Raw genomic sequence first — 27,754 nt, forward strand, 5'->3', positions numbered from 1 at the left:
TAGGAAGGTTAGGCTCTAGTAAATTGTTTTCACCGAAGGCAGGCTTTGGTTAAGAGAAAAGAATTCAGGAATTCCCATTGTGTCTCAGTGGTAATAAACCCGACTAGTATCCATGAGGATGTGGGTTCGATCCCTGGCCCCTCTCAGTGGGTTAAGCATCTGGCTTTGCCCTGAGCTGTGGTGTAGACTGCAGATGCAGCTTGGATTTGGCATTGCTGTGGCTGTGGTGTAGACTGCAGCGATTGGACCACTAACCTGGGAACTTCCCCATGCCGTGGGTGTGGCCCTAAAAAAAAAAGAGAGAGAGAGAGAAAAGAATGCCCTGAACTTATTTCAAAGTAGATGTATTTTTCCTCTTCTGTACAAAGAAAAAGGTGTTTTATTCCTTTATTGGTTTTTCAGAGATCTTGGCTGGTCTCCTGAAATACCGCACCCCCCACCCCCGCCGGCACCCTGCAATACTGTTTTTATCTCTCAAGCCTGTCCAGTTTTTACCTCTCAAGCCTTCCACACTGAACCTCCAGCAATTTGTCCAAGACAAATTGGAGTGATCGTATCAGGAGACTTGCTCCAACAGGAGACTTCTACTGCAGGTAAGCCTGTCTCTCTAACTGGCCACAGTGACTCATCCTGTGACTTCAGTTCTCTGATATATCTAAAAAGTTACTGCTTTTCATTTGTTCAGTTTCTTTCTTGTTGAGAAAGGAGCAATGACTTCTTGGCTGAAAAGAAGTCTGAGCAATGACTAGAGCCTCAGGTTACATCAGAATGGGAACACCATAGGAGCTTCTTATTTAATCTTTTTATTCTACTAAAATCAAAGAAGTAATTCACTTTGTCTCTTAGTGACCCATTCCAGTTTTAACTTTTATTTCAGAACGTCATTTGTTGTTATGTCACGATGGCATCTCCTTGTACAAGATTAGTAAATAGAAACCTTAATTAAATAGAGTTGTGGGAGACCAGAAGGGGGAGATCTCGTGCCCCATGACAATAACGGAGCCAAACAAGGGGGAAGACCACCTTCCTTCTTCCTGCCGAGGACTCAGACAGTGAAAAGCCTTGGGCTTTTTGTTTAGCTGCCCCACCCTGCCTTTTCCTCTCTATAAAAGCATTCTCCTTCCCTTGCCTTGTCGAGGCTCACCGTGGTTGCAGCTCCTGAATGGCAATTCTCTGCTGATGCCAAGTAAGCCCACCTTTGCTGGAAAAATAGCTGGTAGCGTGTTTCAGGTCAGCATCCTTGCGAGGTGTGTGTATCCCCATTTGCCTGGGACTGGAAAGCCTGAAGGGGGTCAGTTAGCAGAGGAGGCTGGATGTAGGAAGACTGTACAAACATGGTCTCTTGGTTACTTTGGCAGCCACAGAATAAATTTGCTATAATACTGAAGTAAAAAAAAAAAAAAAAATTTGGATCTCCCTTCGTGGCTCAGTGGTTAACAAACCCCTCTAGGGTCCATGAAGATTCGGGTTCGATCCCTGACCTCGCTCAGTGGGTTAACCATCCAGTGTTGCCGTGAGCTATGGCGGAGGTTGCAGATGCTGCTCATATCTGGCATTGCTGTGGCTGTGTTGTAGGCCAGCAGCTACAGCTCCAATTCGACCCCTAGCCTGGGAATTTTCATATGCTGAGAGTGTGACCCAAAAAAGAAAAAAAAAAAAATCAGACATACTCATTTACAAATGGAGCTGTAAAGATACCATCCTAAGCGAAATCTCCAAACGAATGATCATAAACACCAATTCTCTAAGTCTGAAAACATGTAGTACTTAATTCACAAATAAAATGAAATTTACCTCTTTATTCCAGGCCATAATCTGTGAGCTCTTCCTCTATTTTTTATTATTTCCCTCTCTTCTCTTTCCCTCTTGTTCTCCCTCTCATTATTTTTTTTTTTTTAAACAGTCACACTCATGGACAGAAATTCTGGCCACACATTCTGGCCAGAGATCAAAACCAAGTCCTCATGGACACTATTTGGGTTCATTACCACTGAGCCACAAGTGGAACTCCAGCCCCAGTCCTGTTTTGAGCAAGGGACCCTGGGCTGGAGGCACCCAGCTAAGCTTCCCCTGGATTCCTGACCCACAGAAAATGTTAGATAATCTATACTGGCTATTGGAAGCCGCTACTTTTGGAGGGTGATTTTTTACATAGGAATAGACAACTAGTAACCCTTTTATATTCCCCCTTGTCCTGGCTTCCTCATTTTGAGGAAACTAAAGTGAACAAAGTATGAAGCTCAAAGAGTCACCTGAGGATAGAAATAATCATTTCAAAATTGAAAAGTTATTTATTCTTCAAATTACATACTTTGCCATGGGTTGAAGTTCTAAAATGTATAAATTCTAGAAAGTCATATGTTTTCAAGTCCTAACCACCTGTACCTCAGAACTTATTTGGAGATAAGATCATTTCAGATATAATTAGTTCAGATGAGGTCAGAACAGAGTCAGGTGGGAACTAAACCCATTGTCTGGTGTCCTTAAAAATAAAGGAAGTTTGGACCCAGATGTGCACACAGGGAGAAGACAGCCAAATGCAGAGGCATGAACAGGTCTTTCCCAAACAGCCCTTAGGAAAAAGCAACACTGCTGACTCCTCTTCTGAATTTCTAGCTTCCAGAATTGCAAGACAGTACATTTCTGTTGTTTAAGCCACCCAGTGTGTTGTACTTTTTTAGGACAACCTTAGCAAATGGTCATACATGCATTTTCATATTTGATCCTTACGGACCCCTGCAAAAAAGGGAAGTTCATTTGTTACATAATATCTGTTTACATACACATGTCTATGATGTAAAACCATGAGACTTTCTTTTTTTAAAAAAAATTGAAGTGTAGTTGATTTGCAATGTTGTGTTTGTTTCAGGTGTACAGCAAAGTGACTCAGATACACACACAAACACACACATATATATTCTTTTTCAAAGTCTTTTCCCTTATAGTTTTTTTTTTGTTGTTTTTTTTTTTTTGTTTTGTTTTGTTTTTTTTATCTTTTTAGGACTGCAGCCACAGCATATGGAAGTTCCCAGGCTAGGGGTCCAATCGGAGCTACAGCTGCTGGCCTATGCCATAGCCACGGCGATGCTAGATTCAAGCTGCATCTGCGACCTACACCACAGCTCATGGTAATGCCAGATCCTTAACCCATTAAGCGAGGCCAGGGATTGAACCTGCGTCCTGTCCTCATGGACACCAGTCAGATTTGTTTCCCCTGAGCCACAGCAGGAACTCCTTTTCCCTTATAGATTTTTACAAGATATTGAGTATAGGTCCTTGTGCTGTGCAGTAGCTCCTTGTTAGTTTTCATCCAGCTTTCTTCAAGTGAGCTTTTGTCCTTTATTTTTAAAGTACTAAGTTCTAGGAACCACGTGATTTATTACGTTTTCACTCTATAAATATCAGGGCTTGTTCTCTTTGTTTTTCAGCAACTGTTGGACTTCAGCATGATCACATCTCCGTTGCTGGCTTATGTGGCGATTCTGTTTTTGTGTGTCTTAAAAGCCAGCTCCCTGGATACCTTTATCGCCGCTGTTTATGAACATGCAGTGATATTGCCTGATGCCCCCCTCACACCAGTATCCCATGAAGAGGCTTTGATGTTAATGAACCGCAATCTGGATCTTTTGGAGGGCGCAATCATGTCAGCAGCAAAGCAGGTACAATTTCTTGAGTGTGCTGGCTTCTAGGTAGAGAGAGGGTGGGGTCTGATGAGACCGAATCACTGTCGCGGTCGGTTCAACTTTTGAATGACATATGTGTCAGGGGAGCCGAGACCTTACTTTACAGTTACCTTCCCAGTTCTTAGAGCCAGAACATTATCATGCATCCCTAATAGTGAGAGCAAAACATTTAGAAAAGGACGGTATGGTGATGATTAAGTGGCAACAGATCTTTGAGGAACTGGCTGTAAATTCAACAATTTTGTTGCTCTTTTCTGCTACAGATGGAGGGTGGAGGATAAATGGATCAGGGACCAGTTATATTCTTCGAGTATTAGTAGCCTCAGTGTATTTTTTTTTTTTTTATCTTGAGAGTTTGTAGGTTTGGTTACTGAATAGGTAACACCAAAGCAATGAAACTTAAGTCGCAGATGAACACTATGTACTATATACTTCACACTTTATTCTAATTACGAGACAGAAGTATATCCCTTAATACGTGGTAAGTCCTTGAGCTGAAAGAGGCATTAAGTGTGTGATTTGAATGAATACGGTTTAAATAAGCTATTTGTAGATCAGGTAAAGATGAGGATAATAGGAAGTCTGATGAGAGTCGTGGATATGTGCACAGAACATACATCTATCAACATACATTCTTCTACATACAAAGAAATAAAAGGCTGTTGAGAAGCCTGAGATTCTGGAGTTCCCGTTGTGGTGCAGTGGAAATGAATCTGACTAGTATCCATGAGGACATGGGTTTGATCCCTGGCCTCACCCAGTAGGTTCAGGATCTGGCATTGCTGTGAGCTGTGGTGTAGGCTGCAGATGGCAGCTTGGATCCTGTATTGCTGTGGTTGTGGTGCAGACTGGCAGCTGTGACTCCAATTCGACCCCTAGCCTGAGAACTTCTGTATGCCTCTGGTGTGGCCCTAAAAAGCAAAAAGCAGAAAAAAAAAAAAAATAGAATTCTGAGATGCTGGAGTTCCTGCTGTGGCTCTGTGGTATCAACAGCATCTCTGCAGCACTGGGACACAGGCACAGTGGGTTAGGGATCCCCTCTTGAGGCAGCTGAAGCATAGGTTGCAACTGCAGCTCGGATCTAATCTCAGGCATGGGAACTTCATATGCCCCTGGAGGCCAAAAAAGAAAAGGAAAGAATAAAAAAAGAATTCTGAGATTCTTTTTCATCTTTAGTCCAAGTATTTTCTCGAAGGCTACACAGCAGCTTTCAGGGTGATTCTCCAACCAAAGGCACCCAGGTGAGCTCAGGTTGTACCTCTGGGCCTGGCACCCTTCAGGTAACTGTCTGAGCCCCCTTCTGAGAAGCAGGAATCATACTTTCCAGATATGAGGCAGGGAAGGCTGGAGTGAAGGTGTGAGTTATAAATCAGTCCTGACACACTCGGGCACAACAGTTTGACCAAAGGTCAGGGAGGGGGTTTATTTGTGAAGAGCTAGGTTTATAGTTAACAGCCGAGGTGGGAGGCAAGCCTGTGTGTAGCCTGAAAAAATATTAATGCCTACCAAAGAATGAAAACGTTGCATAGAAAGGATGCCTGTGGAATTTGAAAATGAAAGTGGTTGGGGAAAGAAAATAAATTACAAAAATAGAAAGCAAAAGGAAAAAAAAAAAAAAAAACACTCCTGCATGTTTATGTCTCAACCATTCACATCCTTCCACCAGCTTTCTCTTTGATTGTTGGCGTCTTTGAAAAGTCTTTTGATTTAGCTTTATTTTTAACAGGGTGCACATATTATTGTGACTCCAGAAGATGGTGTTTACGGCTTTTTCTTCAGCAGGGAATCTATTTACTCATACTTAGAGGACATCCCAGAGCCTCACGTGAACTGGATCCCTTGTACCAATCCCAACAGGTAAAGAAACATGTGAAAATTTGCTCATGAACATGAACTTACTTTTTCTGGGAAAACTTGGTAGATGATCACTGAATAAGATCCACTCTCACCTCTAAGTTTCAAGATAGTTTTATTATTTTTATCTCCTACAGATAATGTTTATTAGGAAAGTGACTATGAATTATGAAATCATAGCCATCAGTGCTATAAGGTAACAAAGAATTCATCAAATTCAATGTGAATTTCCATTGAGGGAGTGAATCTGGAGAGATGATAGCATGGCCTGGTCAGGGTCACAGTGGTTGGTTGGAAGAAGGATCTTACCCAAACTCTACTCTTCTGACTCCTTACCAGTGAACAAAATTGTTTCCCTAGGTGGTCTGTACTTTTAAAACTGTGCGAGAGAATAGTAAAACAGTCAAGTGTCAGTTTAGGACTGAAGTTTTTCTTTCACATCAATAAGATATGGGTGAGATTCATGTGTATGAAATTCTCAAAGCTTAAAGTGATAATTGAGGCGAGATAGCAGAACAACGTCAAGTGGTTTAAATCAAACCTGGGATAAGAAATATGAAGTCTGATAAAAAGTAGCACTATTACTTTTATGGAATCCGGAGTTCCTGCTGTGGCTCAGTGGTTAACAAATCCGACTAGGAACAATGAGGTTGTGGATTCGGTCCCTGGCCTTGCTCAGTGGGTTAAGGATCTGGCGTTGCCATGAGCTGTGGTGTGGGTCGCAGATGAGGCTCGGATCTCGTATTGCTGTGGCTGCTGGCATAGGCCAGCAGCTACAGCTCCAATGAGACCGCTAGCCTGGGAACCTCCATATGCTGCAGGTGCGGCCCTAGAAAAAGACAAAAAAAAAAAAAAAAAGTAGCACTATTACTTTCAATATAAGCAAAACAATACATACCTTATACATTCAAGGGAACTGTGTCAGTTAACTCACTTGCCAAATGCTCTATTGCTAAAATTGTTGGAATTACTCATTTGGAACTGCTCTCAAAACCATGTAAACTAACAACTATATTTGCTTGTAGAGACACCTTGGTTTTAACAAAGTTCAGTATATTGCATCTTTATCATCTACTTTATATTTCATTGTATTGTCATTATTTCTTATTTAACCACATCCCAAGCCAGAGCTTCAGTCTAAAGGGCAAGCACCCTATTATCACTTCCATGATGAAGTGGCTTTGTTTCTGAATGACCTTCCTCTAGAACCAACTTCCCGGGGCCTTCTGAAAATCCCCATCAGGGTGATTCATCTGTTCCACTTCAAGAAGTCTGGTAGCCTTTCTTCCATTCTTCCATCAACTAATGGTATCTCCATACCTTGTATTCACTTAGTTGACCAATTTTTAATACCTCTTCTGTCCAGGCACAGTTCTGGGCTATGGGGTAGACACAAAACTAAACACCTCTGTCCTCCTGGAGGTTATATTCTAGTGAAGATAGCCAAATTAAAAAAAAAAAATGGCATCTCTCTATTTAGTTATCATTCACTTACCTGCCTATGTGGTATGTGATAGAGATAAATGTTATGGAGAAAAAGCAGGAAAGGTGAATATAATGTAAAGCATTGGACTTAAACCTTTAGGTCATTCAAGGGCTTTGAGACATAAAGAAAGTGAGGGAGTAGGTCATACAGATATCTGAGGAAAGAATATTCCAGGCCAAAGGAATTCTAAATCCCAAGACCCTATAGTCAGAGCACAAGTCTGGCATATTAGGAACAGCAATAAGGTTAGTGTGGAAATGATGTGGGGTGGGGCGGGGAGGAGGTAGAAAGGTAGGAGACAGAGGCAGGAAGGCAAACAGGCAGGAGGATGCTGATTGCGTAAGACTTGCATAAGTGGGCCATGGCAAGGATTGCATAAGGGGCCATGACAAGGACTTTGGTACTTGAGTGAGAAAGTAGCCTTTGGAGAGTTTTGAGCAAAGAAGTGACGTGCTCTGACTTCAGTTTTATAAGGATTACTCCAGCAGCCTCACAGAGAATCGATTCCCGAAAGTAGGTAGTAAAGAAACAGGGTGAGTTAAAAAGCTATTGCAGTAATCTAGGCAGAGAGATAAGTGTTTGGATGAAGATGGTAGTAGTCTGGGTATTGAGAGATGACCAGATTCCAAATAAAGTCTGAAGGTAGCTCTGACAGGCTTTGCTGAAAGGTGGAATCTAAGATATAAAAGACTGAATGTAAGAGATAGAGGTGTTCTCACAATGGCACAGTTGGTTAAGAACCGCCAGCAGGAGTTCCCATTGTGGCTCAGCGGGTTACAAAATCGACAAATATCCACGAGGATGTGTGGGTTTGATCCCTGGCCCCGCTCAGTGGGGTAAGGATCTGGTGTTGCCTTGAGCTGTGGTGAAGGTCACAGACGAGGCTCAGATCCCTCATTGATGTGGCTGTGGCCGGCAGCTGCAGCTCTGATTCAACCCCTAGTCTAGGAACTTCCGTATGCTACAGGTGCAGCCCTAAAAAAAAAAAAAAAAAAAAAAATCCAACTGCAGCAGCTTAGGCTGCTGTGGAGGTGTGGTCACAGCTGTGGCTCAGATTCAATCCCTGGTCTAGGAACTTCCATATGCCACGGGAGTGGCCATTAAAAATATATAGGAGTTCCTGTCGTGGCCGAGTGGTAATGAACCCAACTAGTATCCATGAGGACACAGGTTCCATCCCTGGCCTCAGTCAGTGGGTTAAGGATCTGGTGTTGCCGTGAGCTGTGGTATAGTCACAGATACAGCTCGGATCTCACATTGCTGTGACTGTGGCATAGGCTGGCAGCTGTACCTCCGATTCTACATGTACATAGCCTGGGAACTAACATGTCACACCTGCAGCCCTAAAAAAGCAAAATATATATATTTATATATATGTATATATATATACACACACATATGTATGAAAGAGAAAAGTCCTGCTCCTGGAGTTCCCATCATGGCCCAGTGGTTAATGAATCCAACTAGGAACCATGAGGTTGCGGATTTGATCCCTGGCCTCCATCACTGGGTTAAGGATCCAGCATTGCCATGAGCTGTGGTGTAGGTCAAAGACGAGGCTTGGATCCTGAGTTACTGTGGCTTTGGCGTAGGCCAGCGGCTACAGTTCTGACTAGACCCCCTAGCCTGGGAATGTCCATGTGCCCTGGGGGTGGCTCTAAAAAAAACAAAAAAACAACAACAAAAAGAAAAGTCCTGCTCCTTTATCCCTCACATACAATCAGATATCACATCTTGATGAGTTTGCTTGAAAGATCCAAAGCTGATTCCTTTCTTTTCTCAAAGTCACCGCTCTTTTGGGGAGCCTGCCAACACCACTGAGCCTGGGTGTTATGGGAACAGACCCTTATTATTTCTCTTTATAATCATATTTATTTAGCAGTTATACTTCACATGCTTCTGGGAAGATTTGAGGTTTCTTGTTAATATCTTATATAATTAAAAAACAAGACAGTTTACATACAAAAACAAAGTAGAAGCTACCTGAATAAAGTGGAGGAAATAGCTGTTACAAGGCATCGTGGCAGTGGGCTGATAATTACCACTGGGCATACGGGACAGTTCTGAGAGATCCCAGAGGCTGAGAGGAACAATTTGGCTTAGAAAGTTTCATTGCCTCCCAGAAGAAACCTTGTAGATTTCCTGAGAGACTTTTTTTTTTATTGACTGTTTCCTACATACTGGGTACTCCATTATGTGTGTATATGGGAGTCCTTGTCCAAGCTTTAATACAGTTGCACCTATGATCAAGGTGATGTGGCCTGATTAAAGAGTCAATCATTAGTCAATCAGTCAAAAAAAAACTTGCTGGAGCTCCCATCGTGGTGCAGCAGAAACAAATCTGACTGGGAACCATGAGGTTTAGGGTTCAATCCCTGGCCTTGCTCAGTGGGTTAAGGATCCGGCGTTGCTGTGAGCTGTGGTGTAGGTCGCAGACACAGCTCAGATCTGGCGTTGCTGTGGCAGTGGGTGGGCCGGTGGCAATGGCTCCAATTGGATTCCCAGCCTGGGAACTTCCATGTGCCACGGATGCGGCCCTAAAAAAACAAAAGACAAAAAACCCACAAAAAAAACAACAACAACAACAAAAAACTTGCCTAACTAGCTAACTTGGATGAAAAAGCATGTTGATATTTGATTGCATATTAGTCATACTGTTGTTTCAGGGTTTTGTACGCATACACTTTTCCTCCAGTAAGACTAGAAGATTTCGAAGTGCACCAGCCACGTTTTATACTGAATCTCCCACACTGTTCACTTGGACAGCTCTGCCTAGAATGCCCTTTCCCCAGATGCCCTTATCTAGCATAGTGCTTTGTGTAGTGTAAGAACCCAACAAATATTTGTTGAGTATTTCATGTACACTTTTTTATTTTTATTTTATTTTTGTCTTTTTTTTTTTGCCATTTCTTGGGCCACTCCTGCAGCATATGGAGGTTCCCAGGCTAGGGGTCCAATCGGAGCTGTAGCCACCGGCCTACACCAGGGCCGCAGAAACTTGGGATCTGAGCCGCTTCTGCGACCTACACCACAGCTCACAGCAACGCCGGATCTTTAACCCACTGAGCAAGGCCAGGGATCGAACCTGCAACCTTATGGTTTCTAGTCGGATTTGTTAACCACTGTGCTACAACAGGAACTCCAATGTGCACTTTTTTAAAGTGAGTAAATGTCTTCAATAATCGACAGTACTTATTATATCTGGGGATTGAACACTCTGAAAGCAGTCTTAGGAAATACATTTTAATTCTTCCATTTCATCTCCATTTTCTGTTCCCAGTAGCCCTAGGACAGAGATTTGCATACATTAAGGGCTTGGCAAATATTATGGAGTATGTGAGAAGCAGATTTCAGGCTCACAGAAGCAAAATGCATTTTTAAACTCCAAGTCAGAACATGTGGTCTAACAAAGAATTTTGGAACTTTTCTGGGTATTACAACCAGTCTGAGAAATGTAGTTTCAATGGAAATATGTCAGAATATATGCTGCACTTTTAAGATTAATACAGACAGGAGGAAAATATGTAGTTGGGACTGTTTTAGAAATCCAAAACGCTAGATTACATGTACCTATTTTCTATGACTTCGGGGGACTTAAAAAGACATGGGGTAAAATACATTTCGAGTGGTTCATTGAGTTGTGTTTATACTTGTGACTTTTAGATATTAATTGAAGTAAACAAGGGGGGACTATCAAATGGTCACTTTTTTATGTAAATGCTTTAGAAAATATATATTTTTAGAGGTGGTTTTGCATCCTTGTTCTTTTCAAGGATATGTTGTGTGGTGGATTGCTATGGTTTTGCTTATATTGCCAGCAGATGGCACCAAATTTTCATTCTTTCAACAATTATTAAAGTCATTCCAGATATTCTTCAATAACCCTCTACTAATCGATATATATATGTGTGTATTTTTTGTCTTTTTAGGGCCGCATCGGCGACATATGCAGGTTCCCAGGCTAGGGGTCCAATCGGAGCTGTAGCCACCAGCCTACACCAGAGCCATAGCAACATCAGATCCGGGCCATGTCTGTGACCTACACAACAGCTCACGGCAACGCTGGAGCCTTAACCCACTAAACGAGGCCAGGGATCGAACCCGCGTCCTCATGTATGCCAGTTAGGTTCGTTAACCACTGAGCCACGACAGGAACCCCTATTAATCAGTTATTATTTCAGGGTTGTGCCAATAGAGAATGTACATGTTATATATTCCGAGGTCCCACTTTTCAAAATTGAATTTTAATTGTTTCACTGGGACAACTACTGGTAACAAGATAAAGAATAAAGAAATCAATCATTAACAAAAATTTCAGTATTTCCATCTTTCTACACTGGCCACCAGTGCCCTAGCCCAACCATTATGGCTTCTAATCTGAACTATTGCAATGATTCCCCTATATTTAATCTCTCACATTTTCGTACATTTTGCACTCCAATGCCCTATTAATATTAAAGAAAATTCAGACTATGTTACTTCTGTCCTCAAAACCTTTAATGTACTCCTCTTACGTTAAATTTGGAAGAGGTTTCTTAGCCTCTTGTGTAGAACTGTATCTCCTTTGACCCCCAAAGGCTTTTTTTTTTTTTTTTTTTTGTCTTTTTGCTATTTCTTTGGGCCTCTCCCACAGCATATGGAGGTTCCCAGGCTAGGGGTCGAATCGGAGCTGTAGCCACCGGCCTACGCCAGAGCCACAGTAACTCAGGATCCAAGCCGCGTCTGCAACCTACACCACAGCTCACGGCAACGCCGGATCCTTAACCCACTGAGCAAGGGCAGGGACCGAACCCACAACCTCATGGTTCCCAGTCGGATTCGTTAACCACTGCGCCACGATGGGAGCTCCCCCAAATGCATCTTTTAAGTAAGATGCCTCTGCTCCAGAGAGATTAACTAGTTACCTAAATGAGATTTCCCTTTTGTTGTCTCCAAGCCTCTTTTTCCATTAAAAGAATTGTGGTAATTACACATAACATAAAATTTATCACCTTAGCCATCCTTAAGTGTACAGTCAGTGGTATTAAGCATATTTATTGTTGTGTAACAATCACCATCATCCATCTCCAGAACTCTTTTCATCTAGCAAATCTCAAACTCTATACCAGTTACATGATAATTTCTTTTGTGCAACACATATACTAAAATTGGAATAATATACAGAAGATTAGTATGGCCTCTGTGCAAGGATGACATGCAAATTCCTAAAGCATTCCATATTTTTAGAAATGAAAGAGGGGACATTATAAGTGATACTACAGAAATACAAAGGATTATAAAAGACTACTATGAACAACTGTATGCCAACAGATTAGACAACTTAGAAGAGATGGATAAAATCCTAGAGTCAGATAATCTACCAAGACTGAATCACAGGAAAATCGAAAATTGGAACAGACCAATAACAAGTAAGGAGATTAAATTGATAATCAAACACCTCCCAACAAAGAAAAGCCCATATCAGATGGTTCACAGGTAAATTCTACTAAACTTTTAAAGAGGAATTAATGCCAATCCATCTCAAATTAAAAAAAAAAAATTGAAATGGATTCATTTTATCAAGTCAGCATTATCCTGAAAGAAAACTACAGGCTAATATCCCAATAAATAAGGTTGCAATTTTTTTGTTTGTTTTTTTTTTTTTACAAATTACCAGGAAATCAAATTCAATTGTTTGTTAAAAGGATCACAGACTATGATAAAATGGAATTTATCCCTGGGATGCAATTATGGTTCAATATATGCAATCAAAGAATCTTACTCACCACATTAATAAAATGAAAAATAAAATCATATGATAACCACAGTAGATAAAGTCATTTGACAAAATTCAACATCCTTTCATGAAAAAACTCAACAAACTGAATATGGGAGGAACACACTTCAACATAATAGACATATATGACAAGCCCTCAGCTAACACTGTTAAATATTTCCCTCTAAGATCAGGAACAAGACAAGTGTACCCACTATCACCACTCTGATTCAACATAATACTAAAAGTCTTAGCCAGAGCAATTGGGCAAGGAAAAGAAATTAAAGGTATTTAAATTAGAAAGGAAAAAAGAAAAACTGTCTGTTTGCTGATGGTATGATCTTGTGTAAAGAAGACTCCATTAAAAAACTGTTAGAACTAATAAATTCAGTAAAGGTGTAGCATACAAAATCAAAATACAGAAAACAGTTGCCTTTATGTACACTAACAATGAACTATTTGAAAATGAATAAAGAAACCAATCCTGTTTATAAGCATCGAAAATAATAAAATACTTGGGAATAAATATAACCAAGAAAATGAAAGATTTATTTATACACCAAAATTATAAGACACTAAGGAAAGAAATTGAAGAAAACACAAATAAATGGAAAGCTATACCCTGTTCATGAACTGTACTAGTTAATATTGTTAAAATGTCCATACTATACAAAGTCTCCTGTATTTTTTTTCTTTTTTGGCCACAGTTGAGATCTATGCCACAGCTGTGGCAACATGGGATCCTGAACCCACTGTGTCAAGCTAGGGATCGAACCTGCATCCCAGCACTGCAAAGACACCACCAATCCCATTGTGCCAGAGTGGGTGCTCCCAAAGTCATCTGTAGACTTAATGCAATCTCTATCAAAATTTCAATTAAATTTTTCACAGAAATGGAAGAACAATCCTAAAATTTCTGTGGAACCACTAAAGATCCTAATAGCAGCCTCAAGAAAGAACCAATCTGGAGATAGCATACTTTCTGATTTCAAATTATATTACAAAGCTATAGGAATTAAAATGGTGTGGTACTGGCATAAAAATGGATTGAAAACCAGTGCAACAGAAATGAGTCCATAAATAAACCATGCACACATGGGCACCTAATATTTGACAAGGGAGCCACGAATACTCGATGGAAAGAGGAAGTCTCTTCAAGAAGTGGTGCTGAGAAAACTAGACATTCACATGCAAAAGAAATAAAATTTTACCTTTATCTCACACCATCACAAAAATTAACTTGAAATAGATCAAAGACAAACATAAGACCCAAAAACTCCCAGAAGAAAATATGGGGAAAAAGCTCCTCAACATTGGTCTTGGCAAAGACTTTTTGGCTATGGCACCAAAAGCATAAGCGCCAAATGAGTAAAACTACACAAGCTAACAAGGTTCCTGCATAATGGTTTATTAACAAAATGAAAAGGCAATGGGAGAAAATATTTGCAAATCACATGTTTGGTAAGGAGATATTAATCAACATATAAAGGAGCTCATATTCAATTGATAGCAAAAAAAAAAAAAAAAAGGAAAAAGGAAAAAATCCTTAAGCTATGGGTAAAGCATCTGAATAGATATTTTTCCAAAGAAGACATGCAAATGACTAACAAGTACATGAGAAGGTGCTCAACATTGCTAATTATTGGGGAAATGCAAATCAAAACCACATTGAGGTATCACCTCATACCTTTAGAATGGTGAATATCAAAATGATGAGAGGTAACAAATGCTGAAGAGAATATGGGAAAAAGAACATGGGACATTTTCACACTATTTCTGGAACATAAACTGGTGCAGTCACTATGGAAAATAGTTTGGAGTTTTCTTAAAAAATGAAAAATATGTATATAACTACTATATGATTCAGCTATTATACTTCTTTTTTTTTTAGGGCTGAACCCATGGCATATGGAGTTTCTCAGGCTAGGGGTCTAATCAGAGCTGTAGCCACCAGCCTACATCACAGCCACAGCAATGCCAGATCTGAGCTGCATCTGCGACCTACACCACAGCTCACAGCAATGCTGGATCCTTAACCCACTGAGTAAGGCCTGCGATTAAACCCAAGTCTTCATGGATACTAGTTGGGTTCATTAACCACTGAGCCACAATGGGCACTGCAGCAATTACACTTCTGTGTATATTTTCAAAGGAAGTGAAATCACTATTGTGAAAATATATCTGCATCCCCCCTTCATTGCAGTATTACTTACAAAATCTTAGACATGGAAACAGCCTAAGTATCCACTAATGCATGAATGGCTAAAAAATAATGTGGTGTATTCAATGGAATATTATTCAGCCATTAAAAAGAAACAAATCTTACCATCTGCAGCAACATAGATAGAACTTGAGGACATTATATCAAGTGAAATAAGTCAGACAGAGAAAGACAAAAGATGTATCATCTCACTTATACATAGAATTTAAAAATAATGAACTCAGAGACAGAGGGAACAAAGGTTTCCAGGGCCTGGGGATAAGGGAAATGAGGTAATGTTGCTCAAAGGGTACAAACTTACAGTTATAAGAGATATAAGTTCTGAAAGTCTAACGTACAGTATGGTGACGATAGTTAATAATACTGTATTGTATATTCGAAAGTTGCTATGACAGTAGATTTAAATTACCTAGAAGTCATTTTAGCCAGAGGAGGAAGTACTTGCAATAATGTGAGTGGGCATATTAGCTGTCTGCTTCTATCTGTACCACCATAAGCAGAAGCTGTTATCAGTGATCAGAACCAGATCCTTGATACTTAGAATACAGGGTCCTTGTTGCACATGCTGCTTCTATAAACTGCCTGCAAGTTGCTCCAGGAATGCCTGCATGATTGCCTGCAATAGGGTGGGTTGCTGGAGGAGGTGCTGGAGCATGGGTAGCTCCTGCTAAGAAATTAACTGCAGTTTACTGTCCAAGCATTCCCCCTGGAAGTTTAATGTCTGTGAATAGACTCCAGATTTCCAAAAAAGTTATATCAGCTGGATTCTGGCAGTGCAAGTTTTATCTAGGTAGAGAGATGGATTCCTGTTGCTTCCTACTCTGTTATCTCTCCAGAATCACTCTATTTTTTTCTTTCATACAATTTTTTTTTTTTTTTTTTGTCTTTTGTCTTTTTAGGGCTGCACCTGTGGCATATGGAGGTTCCCAGGCTAGGAGTCTAATCGGAGCTGTAGCCACTGGCCTACGGCTAGAGCCACAGCATCACGGAATCTGAGCTGTGTCTGAGATCTACACCACAGCTCACGGCAATGCCGGATCCGTAATCCACTGAGCGAGGCCAGGGATCGAACCTACAACCTCACGGTTACTAGTTGGATTCGTTAACCACTGAGCCATGATGGGAACTCCTACAAAATATTTTTAAGCCTCTTCTCTTTCAGGCACAGGTTCAGTGAACAGGACATATGTATCTTTGCCCCATTCTATCTATGAGACGTGACATACGTTATAAATGAGCACATAAATCAATATATGATTATAGATGATAAATGCTATGAAAAAAATACATGACCTGGACTCATCCTTGAATATTTCTCTACAACCAAATTCCCACAAGCATGTACTTCCTTTAAAGTCTCTTCTTGTTTAAATCCTTCCCTTCTACCTATGCCATTTATTTATTTGTTTTTGTTTATTTTTTGCTTTTTAGAACTGCACCCACAGCATATGGAAACTCCCAGGCTAGGCGTCCAATCAGAGCTGCAGCCGCCGACCTACACCACAGCCCCAGCAATGCCAGATCCAAGCCACACCTGCGACTATACTACAGCTCACAGCAACGCCGGATCCTTGGTCCACTGAGCGAGGCCAGGGATCATGGCTCATGGATACTAGTCGGGTTTGTAACCTGCTGAGCCACAACGGGAACTCCCTACCTATGCTATTTAGAATTTATTTTTGGGTATATCACCTAAGTTTAGGAAGTATCTTTCTGAATTTTATTAAAAGCTAAGCTTGGTTTTTTTTTGTTTGTTTGTTTGTTTTTTGTTTTTTACCTCTTCCAAATGAACACATACCAGATTTGGCCACACTCCAGTACAAAAAAGACTCAGCTGCCTGGCCAGGGACAACTCCATCTACATTGTGGCAAATATTGGGGACAAGAAGCCATGCAATGCCAGTGACCCCGACTGTCCTCATGACGGCCGTTACCAGTACAACACTGATGTGGTGTTTGATTCTGAGGGCAGACTGGTGGCACGCTATCATAAGGTAGAATCCATTTGCAAATAATTCAGTTACTGAATGCCTAATAAAATAAAATGGACAAAAAGGGAAAATCCCCTGTGTTGGTATCTATAAGCATATTTTAAATGCAGAATAGAAAGGAAGCATAGAACGTAGTGATTCTTCGGTGTGGTGAGGTCCTAAAGATATGTCCTAAAAAAACAGAAGTTTCCTTTACATTTGAGAACACAAAGTGTATCTTTAAGAGTCTGTAAGAATCCTTAGGAGCTACTTGCATTAAAATAAAATGTTGCCTTTTGGACTTAATTACATGCTCTGGCAAAACGTCAAGTCTGGAATGAAAGCCTCTACCAGAGAGCCTTGTTTGTAAAGGGAAAGGAGCAAAGAAAATTCTTTGGTTGCAGAAAATAGAGTGTTCTTGACCAATAGAAGTTATCTCTTTCACTCTTATGTGTTTAATATTCCAGAAGGTTTTAATAAATAAGGATTCCCCTGTACGTATTCATCAAATGTGGATATTGAACCAAAATTTCCTATCAGCATAATAGTCTCTGATTCTCTAACACGCTTCCCCTGTGGAGACAGTGGTTCTAGAAGAAACTGGCACTGTGTAATGTGAGTTTGTACTTTTTAAGATACAGTGACATTCAGGTCAATGTCTTAAAAGAAATTTTCCCCCATCGTCTTCTGTTTCTTGCAGCAAAATCTTTTCTTGGGTGAAGATCAATTCGATGCACCCAAGGAACCCGAGATCGTGACTTTCGACACCACCTTTGGAAGATTTGGCATTTTCACGTGCTTTGATATTCTCTTCCATGATCCTGCTGTGACTCTGGTGAAAGATTTCCAGGTGGACACCATACTCTTCCCGACAGCTTGGATGAATGTTTTGCCACATTTGACAGCTATTGAATTCCACTCAGCTTGGGCTATGGGCATGAGAGTCAACTTCCTTGCAGCCAATATACATTTCCCCTTAAGAAAAATGACAGGTAATGTGTAATTTTTAGGATTTACAGGCTTGGAGTGCCCGCTACAGTGCAGTGGGTTAAGAATCTGAGTACAGTGGCTTGGGCTGCTGAGGAGGTACGGGTTCGATCCCTGGCCCTATGCAGTGGGTTAAAGGATCAGGCATTGCTGCAGCTATAATGTAGTTTGCAGCTGCAGCTCAGGTTTATTTCTGGCCTGGGAACTTCCAGATGTTTCGGGTGTGGCCATTAAGGAAAAAAAAAAAAAAAGATTTACAGTCTTGATGGGATCAAAAAGGGGAAAAAAAATCATTTCTAGCTAACATTTACTTTTTTTTTTTGGTCTTTTTTTTTTTTTTTTTTTTTTTTTGCTATTTCTTTGGGCTGCTCCTACAGCATATGGAGGTTCCCAGGCTAGGGGTCGAATCGGAGCTGTAGCCACTGGCCTACGCCAGAGCCACAGCAACGCAGGGTCCGAGCTGCATCTGCAACCTACACCACAGCTCACGGCAACGCCGGATCGTTAACCCACTGAGCAAGGGCAGGGACCGAACCCGCAACCTCATGGTTTCTAGTCGGATTCGTTAACCACTTCGCCACGACAGGAACTCCCTAACATTTACTCCTTAATACAATGTTTTCCAGCTCTTAATGCTTGCATATCTAGCTGGTGACATGCTAGAGAATAAATCTCAACCTAAATTGTTTCATAAATGTATTTAGTTTTATTCAGCTTGAATGCACACTCTTCTTTTTCTCCAAATTCACCACTTCTTGGGTCTGGAGTTGCCATGAGCTGTGATGCAGATCACAGATGTGGCTTGGATCCTGCCGTGGCTGTGGCTATGGCGTAGGCTGGCAGCTGCAGCTCCAATTAGACACCTAGCCTGGCAACCTCCTCATGCCGAGAGTGCAGCCCTAAAAAGCAAAAAGAAAACAAAAAAATTCACCACTTCTAGTGTGAAACGCTCTCTTCTTGGCTTCTTCGTGTCATCCTCTATTGGATTTTATCTCACCTGTCTGTCTTTATATTACTGAAGAGGTTCAACATGTTACTGAAACTAATGAAATATAGAGCTTAGAGGAAGTAAATGTTAATATGATCTTAGAATGACAACAATGCAATCCTTGGTTACTTTGCTATTTTAAATGTCATCTCCAACTTTTCACTTCCAGGAAGTGGCATCTATGCACCTGATTCTCCAAGAGCATTTCATTACGATATGAAGACAAAGGAGGGAAAACTCCTCCTCTCACAATTGGACTCCCACCCACACCGCCCAGCAGTGAATTGGACTTCTTATGCCAGTGGTTTACCAGCCCCCTTAGTGGGAAACCAGGAATTTAAAAGCATTGTCTTTTTTGACGAGTTCACCTTCTCGGAGCTCAAAGGAGTTGCAGGAAATTACACAGTTTGTCAGAAAGATCTCTGCTGTCAGCTAAGTTACAGGATGCTTGAGATGAGAGAAGACGAAGTTTATGCACTAGGGGCATTCGATGGACTACATACTGTGGAAGGGAGCTATTATTTACAGGTAATGATTGTTTTGGTGGCAGCAGAATTATAGAACACCCAGTTAAATTTGAATTTCATTGAGATAAACAATGAACTGTTTTTATTATAAGTCTGTCCCACTTTAGGGGATATGTGTATACTAAAATTTTTGTGGTTTATTTGAATTTCAAATTTAGTTGAGGATTCTGAATTTTTATTTGCTAAAATTACAATCTTAGATGTCAGTCCCATTTAAAACTGTTGGGAAAAAGATAGACCATTTATTTGTAGTATCAGTGCTTAAAATGGTATATTAATCAAATTACAGATAAGTTTAATTAGCATTTAATCTCTAATACTTCTTGCCTGAACATATTAAGCCATTTCCCTTTCATGGTCACTAATGCCTACTTTGTTTTATAGACAATTTCACACTAAGTATGTCCTGGAGACATATACAGTGGACCTCTGAGATGGACAGTAGGATAACTGCAGAAATTTATATATCTGACAACACTTGACATAAAGGAGCTATTCTAGCCTGTTGAGATGGAGCCACTAAAAACAAGAAGCTTCCATGTTCCTCTCTTTCTGTTCTTCTTTTTCTTGATCTGGTTTCCATTCTATTTCACCTGGGTGATTGCTGTGCCCTCCCAATAGGGCTTCCTGTTGCAGCTCCATCCAATCTATTCTCTACACTATGATTACAAAAATCAAGGAAAGCCATTTCTGATTATTTCTCTCTCTTGCTTAAAATTCTTCACTGTTTTCTCATTGGCAAATCAGATTCCTTAACATAAAAGACCTGTGAAGTCTTTTATTTTTTCTTATTTCAAATTATTTGGAATTTTGTTTTAAATTCACTCAAAAACATTGAAGTAGAGTTGATTTAGGACATTGTGTTAGTTTCAGGTTTAAACTCATTTTATGAAGTCTGTTTGGTTTTTGTTTTTGTTTTTGTTTTTGTTTGCTTTTTAGGGCCACACCCGAGACATATGGAGGTTCCCAGGCTAGGGTTCAAATCAGAGCTACAGCTGCCAGCCTATGCCACAGCAACTCGGGATCCGAGCCGCTTCTGTGATCTACACCACAGCTCACAGCAACGCCGGATCCTTAACCACTGAGCGAGGCCAGGGATCAAACCAGCAACCTCATGGTTCCTAGTTGGATTTGTTTCTGTTGCGCCACAATGGGAACTCCAATATGAAGTCTTAATATGTGCCCTTTCCTACTCTCTATCATCTTGTCTCATTTCTACCCATATGTGCCCTGGGCCCCCTGTCATACTGAGACATTTCCCATCTCCCATGTGTCAGCATCAGTAGAACCTTTGGATATTTACACAAGTTTTTGCTTTTAAAATCTCTGATGGCCTCCAGCTACTCATCACTCATAGTGCCCAGTAGATATTACTTCACCAAGAAGGCTTCCCTGATGCTCCCACTCCCCAGCTGGCTTAGGTACCTCTTTTATATACACCCAGACAGCCTATGCTTAGCTTTACCAAAGACATATCATGTCCAATTATGTACGTGCTTGTTTGAGACTGAAAGCCTTCTGAGTGCTGGAACTAGACCCACTGTGTAACATTTTGTTTGCTATATGATACGCACTCTCCATCAGTGCTTTGCTCCTGTTGGCAAACATTGATGACCGAATATATACCAGGTGTATGTTCGATGCTAATGAGAGGAAGATGAATAAGTGTGGACCCTCCTCTTGAGGAATTTAGAAAGGGAGAAAGACATACGAACATAACTTCCTTACAGGTTGGCATGGGATAGAACAAAGAAGGCACCTTTCACTGTAGGAATACTAGAGAGCTGCACTTAGCCTAATTTGGGGATCTAGGGAAGTTTCTGAGGAGGTGATAGATGAGCTTATACCATTTTATTCAGGTGAAAAAGTAGGAGGGAATTCTGGGTGGAGTGAAGAACGTGAGCAAGGGTGTGGATATGTCAAAAAACAGGGTATGCGGGGAAAAGCAGGCAGTTGCACGTCACTAATGCTTAGTGTAAGAAACAAGGATGAACAGAAGATACACATAGAGGCAGGACTCTATCTTACCTGTCATTCCTAAGATTCAGACTTTATTCCATCAGGGGTGGTTTTCTGTTGGAAGGTGTTCAGTGAGGGAATGGCGTGATCACATCCATTTCTGAGTAGATATTTTGGTTGCACTGTGGGTAATGGAACCAGAGGCAAAAATGACTATAGATTAAAACGGTCCTATTAGGATCCGGATCAAGATTATGTTAGTAGGAAGGAAAGCAGGGTATGGAGTCAAGAAATATTTAGAAAACTAAACTTAGTAACTAATTTGACATGGAATAGGAAGGCAGAGTGGTTAGGCAAGAGTGTCTGGGTGAATGTGATGCTTTGACAGATCAGGATTCAAGAAGAGGAGCAAACTGAGGGGCAGTAAGGGAAATGCTCAGTTAAGCTTTGAATGTGCTGGGGGTTTTTTTTGTCTTTTTTTTTTTGCCATTTCTTGGGCCACTCCCGCAGCATATGGAGGTTCCCAGGCTAAGGGTCGAATTGGAGCTGTAGCCACCAGCCTACGCCAGAGCCACAGCAACGCAGGATCTGAGCCGCGTCTGCAACCTACACCACAGTTCATGGCAATGCAGGATCCTTAACCCACTGAGCAAGGCCAGAGATCGAACCTGCAACCTCATGGTTCCTAGTTGGATTCATTAACCACTGAGCCATGACGGGAACTCCTGAATGTGCTGGTTTTCAAGTACTTTGGGGATATTTGGCTGGAGCCATCCAATAGGCTGTTGCATATATGGGTCTGACACTTAAGGGAAATACTAGATTTAGAAATATTTTTTTGAGAATCAGCAGAATAAAGTATGAATTGCAAAAGCTGACTAATAAACAGTGAACAGTGGGCTAAAGATGGAAGCTTTTGAAGCTCCTGTGTGGGCAGGAAATAAACAGAAGAATAGGAACTTGCAAATACAATTGAGAAATAAAGGGGAACTTAAAAAGAATACTCATGGACGGTAAGGAAGTGGAAATCAAACAGGTATCTAAGTTAAACCTTTTTGAAAATAATTGCACACTCTTGATTATTAAAAGCATTGCTAACTTGAGAATAATGAGGGTATAATTGTTCCTGGCTATGGACCAAGGATCTGATTGTTTCTTTACATGGTTTAATCAGTTTACAGGGAACTGCAGGAGGCGCTAGGGTCTGAAGTCCTTTATTTTTATCACTGGTTGCAATAGTATTCAGCAAAGAACCAGACTAAACTCATGAGGAAGTAATAGTATAACAAACATTATAAACAAAGGGGTATAAGCCTTTTTTTCTAGGTCAAGAGAGTGTTTCAACTCGCTTTCCTAAGACTCACTGTTTTCCTTTCATGTTCCTAGATTTGTACTTTGTTGAAGTGTAAAACAATGGACTTACACTCCTGTGGTGACTCGGTGGAAACTGCTTCCACCAGGTTTGAAATGTTCTCCCTCAGTGGCACTTTTGGAACCCAGTATGTGTTCCCTGAGGTGTTGCTGAGTGACATACAGCTTGCACCTGGAGAATTTCAGGTACGATTATTCTTTGCTTAATATTGCCGACTCATTTTATGTAAGAGGAAGCAACTTTTGAGCAGAAAATCTGCCCGAGTGCTTACAAATATCGTGAAAATCTTCGTGTGGAAAGAGTAAAATTGTCCTGAGGGATCAACAAAGACCCTGAGCAAGCAGACTCTCTTGTCTGGAGATCCCTTTGGTAATAATAAGTGTGTCGCTGAGAATAAAGAAATATATCTGATTGTGGAGACTACAGGGAGGGGGCTGGGCCCTTTGAGGTCTGTCACGTGGAAAGATGACCCAAGAGGAGTTTCAGAACCAGGGTCACCAAAGTTTTTTTGTTTTACTGGGGAGGGAGTGTCCAGGGAAGGTAAACGGAATTCTTTATGGTGTGAATAAAGGCCCAGCGTGGCCACAGGAGAAAAGGAAAGAAGGAAAATCTGAAGGAGACTCTGACAGTGGCTGAATTGGCAAGACAGCAAACCTACCAGTTCCTGTCATGGCTCAGTGGTTAACAAATGTGACTAGGATCCATGAAGACTCAGGCTCGATCCCTGGTCTTGCTCAGTAGGTTGAGGATCCGGCATTGCCATGAGCTGTGGTGTAGGTTGCAGACACAGCTTGAATCTGGCATTGCTGTGGCTGTGGCATAAGCTGGCAGCTGTAGCCCTGATTCGACCCCTAGCCTGGGATCCTCCATGATACTGCAGGTGTGGCCCTAAAAAAAAAAAAAAGAAAGAAAGAAGAGAAAAGAAAAAAGAAAGCAAAACTTTTTCTCTTTTTTCTTTCTTCTCTTTTTAAAAAAATTTTATGGCCATACTCACAGCATATGGAAGTTCCCTGCGCCAGGGATTGAATCTGGGCCACAGCTGCGACCTACACTGGAGCTGCCGCAGGCCCTGATCCTTTAACCCACTGCACCGGGTGGGATGGGATTGAACCTGCACCTCTGCAGTGACCTGAGCTGCTGCAATTGGATTTTTATACCCCTGCATGACAGCAGGAACTCCAAAACACTTTTTTTTTTTTTTTAATATGCAAGAAATCATTTGTTACTGCACAATGCTCTGCCGGGTCACTTTCTCCTGCTGACTTTTCCTGCAGGTTCCCTTCTCGCTCCCCTTTGCTGGTGGAAATCGTTGCTGTGAGAGTTGGGGACAATGCACAGGTTGAGGTGCTGTAATGAATGAGTGTCAGGGATGATAGAGCCTCAGCTCAAACCTCACCCCACTTAGTCCCCTCCTGACCACTTGGAGGGGTCTTTGTCTTGACTGAGAGAACAAGATTTCTCTCTTATATATTCTCAAATTCCCAGTTTTATGTTCATTAACTCATGGGATATTTTCTCAGGTAAGTAAATGATAGGAAATTGATTGCAAGAATTTCAATAAATGAGTCAGCACCAATTCCATAGGTCCATTTTTTTTCTTTTCTTTCTCTTTTTCTATTTCTTTTTTTTTTTTTTTTTTTTTGTCTTTTTAGGGCCGCACCAGTGGCATATGGAGGCTCAGGCTAGGGGTCTAATCAGAGCTGTAGCCGCTGGCCTAAAACACATCCACAGCACCTTGGGATCCGAGCCGCCTCGGCAACCCATACCACAGCTCATGGCAACACTGGATCCTTAACCACTGAGTGAGGCCAAGGATCGAATCTGTGTCCTCATGGATGCTTGTCAGGTTCGTTTCCGCTGAGTCATAACGGGAATGAATGAGTGTCTCCATTTATTTTCTTGTACTCTGTGCCATTTCAAATATTTCAGACAGAACAGAATCTAGCTATTATTTTAAATTGTGTCTTCATCCAATCGTATGGAATTTTAAGCGTGTGGTGTGGGGTTGTATAACTGAAAGTCATTCCCAGTCCTCTTCCCTGTGTTTTAATTAGGTGTCAAGTGATGGACGCTTGTTCAGCCTGAAGCCACCGTCTGGACCTGTCTTGACTGTCACTCTGTTTGGGAGGTTATATGAGAGGGATAGTGCATCAGGTGCTTCAGCAGACCTCGTGGCACAAGGACTGAGAGTCATGCTCGGAGTTATAATAACTATTATGTACTCATTAAGTTGGTAGAATATTTATACTTTTCTCTCTTTCACTTCGGATCCTTTAAAAAATGATGGATATGAAAAGAAGAAGGGGTCTGGGATCTTGATCATAAGTGGTTGTGGTCTGTCATTTCAACGAATTACTAATACATTCTTCTCTTGTTTAGACACACACATGACCATATAAGCCAAACACATCGTGACAAAATTTTGAAAGATAAAATCTGTAAAATGAGAACAACAGTTATATCCACTGGGAGGATTTTTGGGTGAGAATTAAATGAATACATTTCAAGTGCTTAAACAAGTTCCAGGCTCATGGGAAGCCCTGTGTGTTAGCTATTACAATGTTATATGACTAAAATAATACGATTGTGATGTATTTGTTGCTAAAATTATAACATCTCTGATTGTTCAGAGTGCCTGCATTTTCCAATGGTTCGACCACGCTGTATATCTCAATTAGAAAAATCAATGAAGTCACCCTCAGCTAGTTGGTGTGGCTTGTAGTCTAGCACTAACGTATCCCAGAAGGCAGCTGGCTTACATCTGGGAATCTGCTCCAGGGCCTTAACATTTTTCATGTGCTTTTTAGGGATGATTTACTGACTATTCAGGACTTTGCCTCTCTTAGCCTGTAAGCAAATTAATAGGGTGACTCTAAAATAGACGTTTATCAAATCTGATCTGTTCATCAGTTTCATATCGCTTGTGAACTAAGAAAGGTTTTTATGTTTATAAATGTTTTGAAAAAGAAAGTCAAGGAGTTCCCTTGTGGTCTAGTGCTTAGGACTCAGCTTTTACCACTGTAGCCCGGGTTCAATCCTTGGTCTGGAACTGAGATCCCACATCAAGCCACTATATGCTGTGACCCACCCCTCCCCCAACAAAAAGAAGGAAAGAAAAAGAAAATAAAGATTAATGCTCTGTGACACATGAAAATTATTTGAAATTCAAAGTTCAGTCTCCATACCTTATGTTTATTGAACACAGCCACGTTCATTTGTTTGGTATTGTTGATGGTTGTTTTCACACTACAATTATGGAATTGACTAGTTCTGATTGTGACTTCATGGCCAAAGAACCTGAAAATATTCACTGCCTTCCCAGGAAAGGTTGCTGACTCTTGCTCCAAAGTATTACATAACAATCAGTTATAGTATTGAAAACCTTTAATACAAATCAATGGGCAAATTTTCTTTGAGTGGCTTTGTTGTAATTCTCCCACCCAAGGAGAAATAAAATATTTTAATTGCTTTATATTATATTAATATCACAAAAGGTTACTTTAATTAACTTATGACCAAATATGCCTCATAGGCTAATATCCAAATATAACTTTTATAAACATGATTAGTATCTAATCATTTTAAGATACCACATCATATGGGCTTTTATTGCATTTAATATGTTCTAAAATTTCTGAAAGAAATTTTATAAGTTTTTATTTTCAAATTTTTCCTGGAGATCAAGTAAGAACTGCTTATCTTAATATACTATCTGATATTTTAAAATTTATTAGCTTGTCTTAGAATGTTTTTTCTTAAAATTAAACATGGCATCAGTGAATTTACCTTTTTTAAAATGGTATTTTCAGAGTTCCCATTGTGGCTCAGCAGTAACAAGCTCAACTAGTATCCATGAAGGCATGGGTTCGATCCCTGGCCCTGCTCCATGGATTAAGGATCCAGAGTGGCAGTGAGTTGTGGTGTAGGTTGCAGACGCAGCTCAGATCTGGCATTGCTCTGGCTGTGGTGTAGACCAGCCGCTGCAGCTCTGATTTGACTCCTAGCCTGGGAACTTCCATATGCCACAGATCAGCCCTAAAAAAAAAAAAAAAAAAAAAAAAAAAAGACTAAATAAATAAATAAATATGGTATTTCCTAAATCCATATCTAGCTCTGATTATTTTTTACTCTGGATTTCTTTGATGCATATGTTTTTTAATGATAGTTTTGATGTGCTTTTTGCTCTGTAATTTTTATTTCCTCTGCATAAAATATTTGTGATGCTCATTTGATAAAAGCAACCCATTTCCAAGAAAGACCAATGTTCAAATATATTTTGGTAAAAATCTGTCTAGAAGTTCTGGTGGACTAGTGTTTTAACTTTGTCATTGACATACCCTGGGTTCAATCCCTGGCCCAGGAACTTCTTCATGCCACAGCCATGGCAAAAACAAAACAAAACAAAACAAAAAACAACAACAAAAAAATGAAATCTACTTGTACTTTGATGAACTTAAATGGTCCAGAGAGCAATTTTTGACACTTCCTCATTTAATGATATAATTTACATTATCAACTTCATGATGATATAACCCCCCAACACATGTGTGCACACACACACTTTCTCTCACTGTGACAGCTCATTCCAAGATGACCCCCCATGCCCCTCACCTCCAGTCTCCACGGAGAGATTTTCTATGATTAACTCTTCTGCGTTTATTTCTTATACAGTTTCTGAGCCTTGTCACCCACAAGAAGTCTGATTTCATTACTAGTTTTATTACAGCACATATCTCTTATTTTATTCTTCTTAAGACTTCCCATGATTTTCTTTATTTGTTATGTTATTTACCTAAACAATACATCAGTTCTCTTCTGTGCTGAATTTTGTCTCCCTAAAATTCATATGGTGAAGCCCTAACTCCATACCTGAAGGTGACTGTATTTGGGGATAGGGTCTTTTGAGAAGTAAAGTGAGGCCCTAATCCACTAGGACTGGTGTTCCCATAAGA

The 27,754-nt window shown here is 40.5% G+C and overlaps 1 protein-coding gene and 1 non-coding gene across 8 annotated transcripts; both read left to right on the top strand.

Moving 5' to 3' along the window:
* The first annotated feature begins 34 nt into the window (after positions 1-34).
* Positions 35-26,906, top strand: VNN1 (vanin 1). 7 transcript variants are annotated; one of them, XM_085009929.1, is made up of 8 exons: positions 35-593; positions 3,429-3,659; positions 5,410-5,540; positions 16,801-16,993; positions 17,670-17,961; positions 19,114-19,472; positions 22,817-22,987; positions 24,857-26,906. In XM_085009929.1, exons 2-8 carry the CDS (start codon positions 3,447-3,449, stop codon positions 25,037-25,039), a joined length of 1,542 nt encoding a protein of 513 aa, XP_084866055.1. In that variant the 5' UTR covers positions 35-593; positions 3,429-3,446; the 3' UTR covers positions 25,040-26,906.
* On the top strand, positions 12,144-12,247 carry LOC146406007 (U6 spliceosomal RNA). The gene has a single exon (XR_014832503.1). It is a non-coding gene; the product is annotated as a U6 spliceosomal RNA (small nuclear RNA).
* Positions 26,907-27,754: the final 848 nt, after the last annotated feature.

This window comes from Sus scrofa, chromosome 1 (assembly GCF_054392235.1).
Source record: "Sus scrofa isolate SSC_HxYL_T2T_F1_AM1 chromosome 1, Sscrofa_HxYL_maternal_Yorkshire_Landrace_v2.0, whole genome shotgun sequence".
In the NCBI taxonomy this organism is placed as follows: domain Eukaryota; kingdom Metazoa; phylum Chordata; class Mammalia; order Artiodactyla; family Suidae; genus Sus; species Sus scrofa.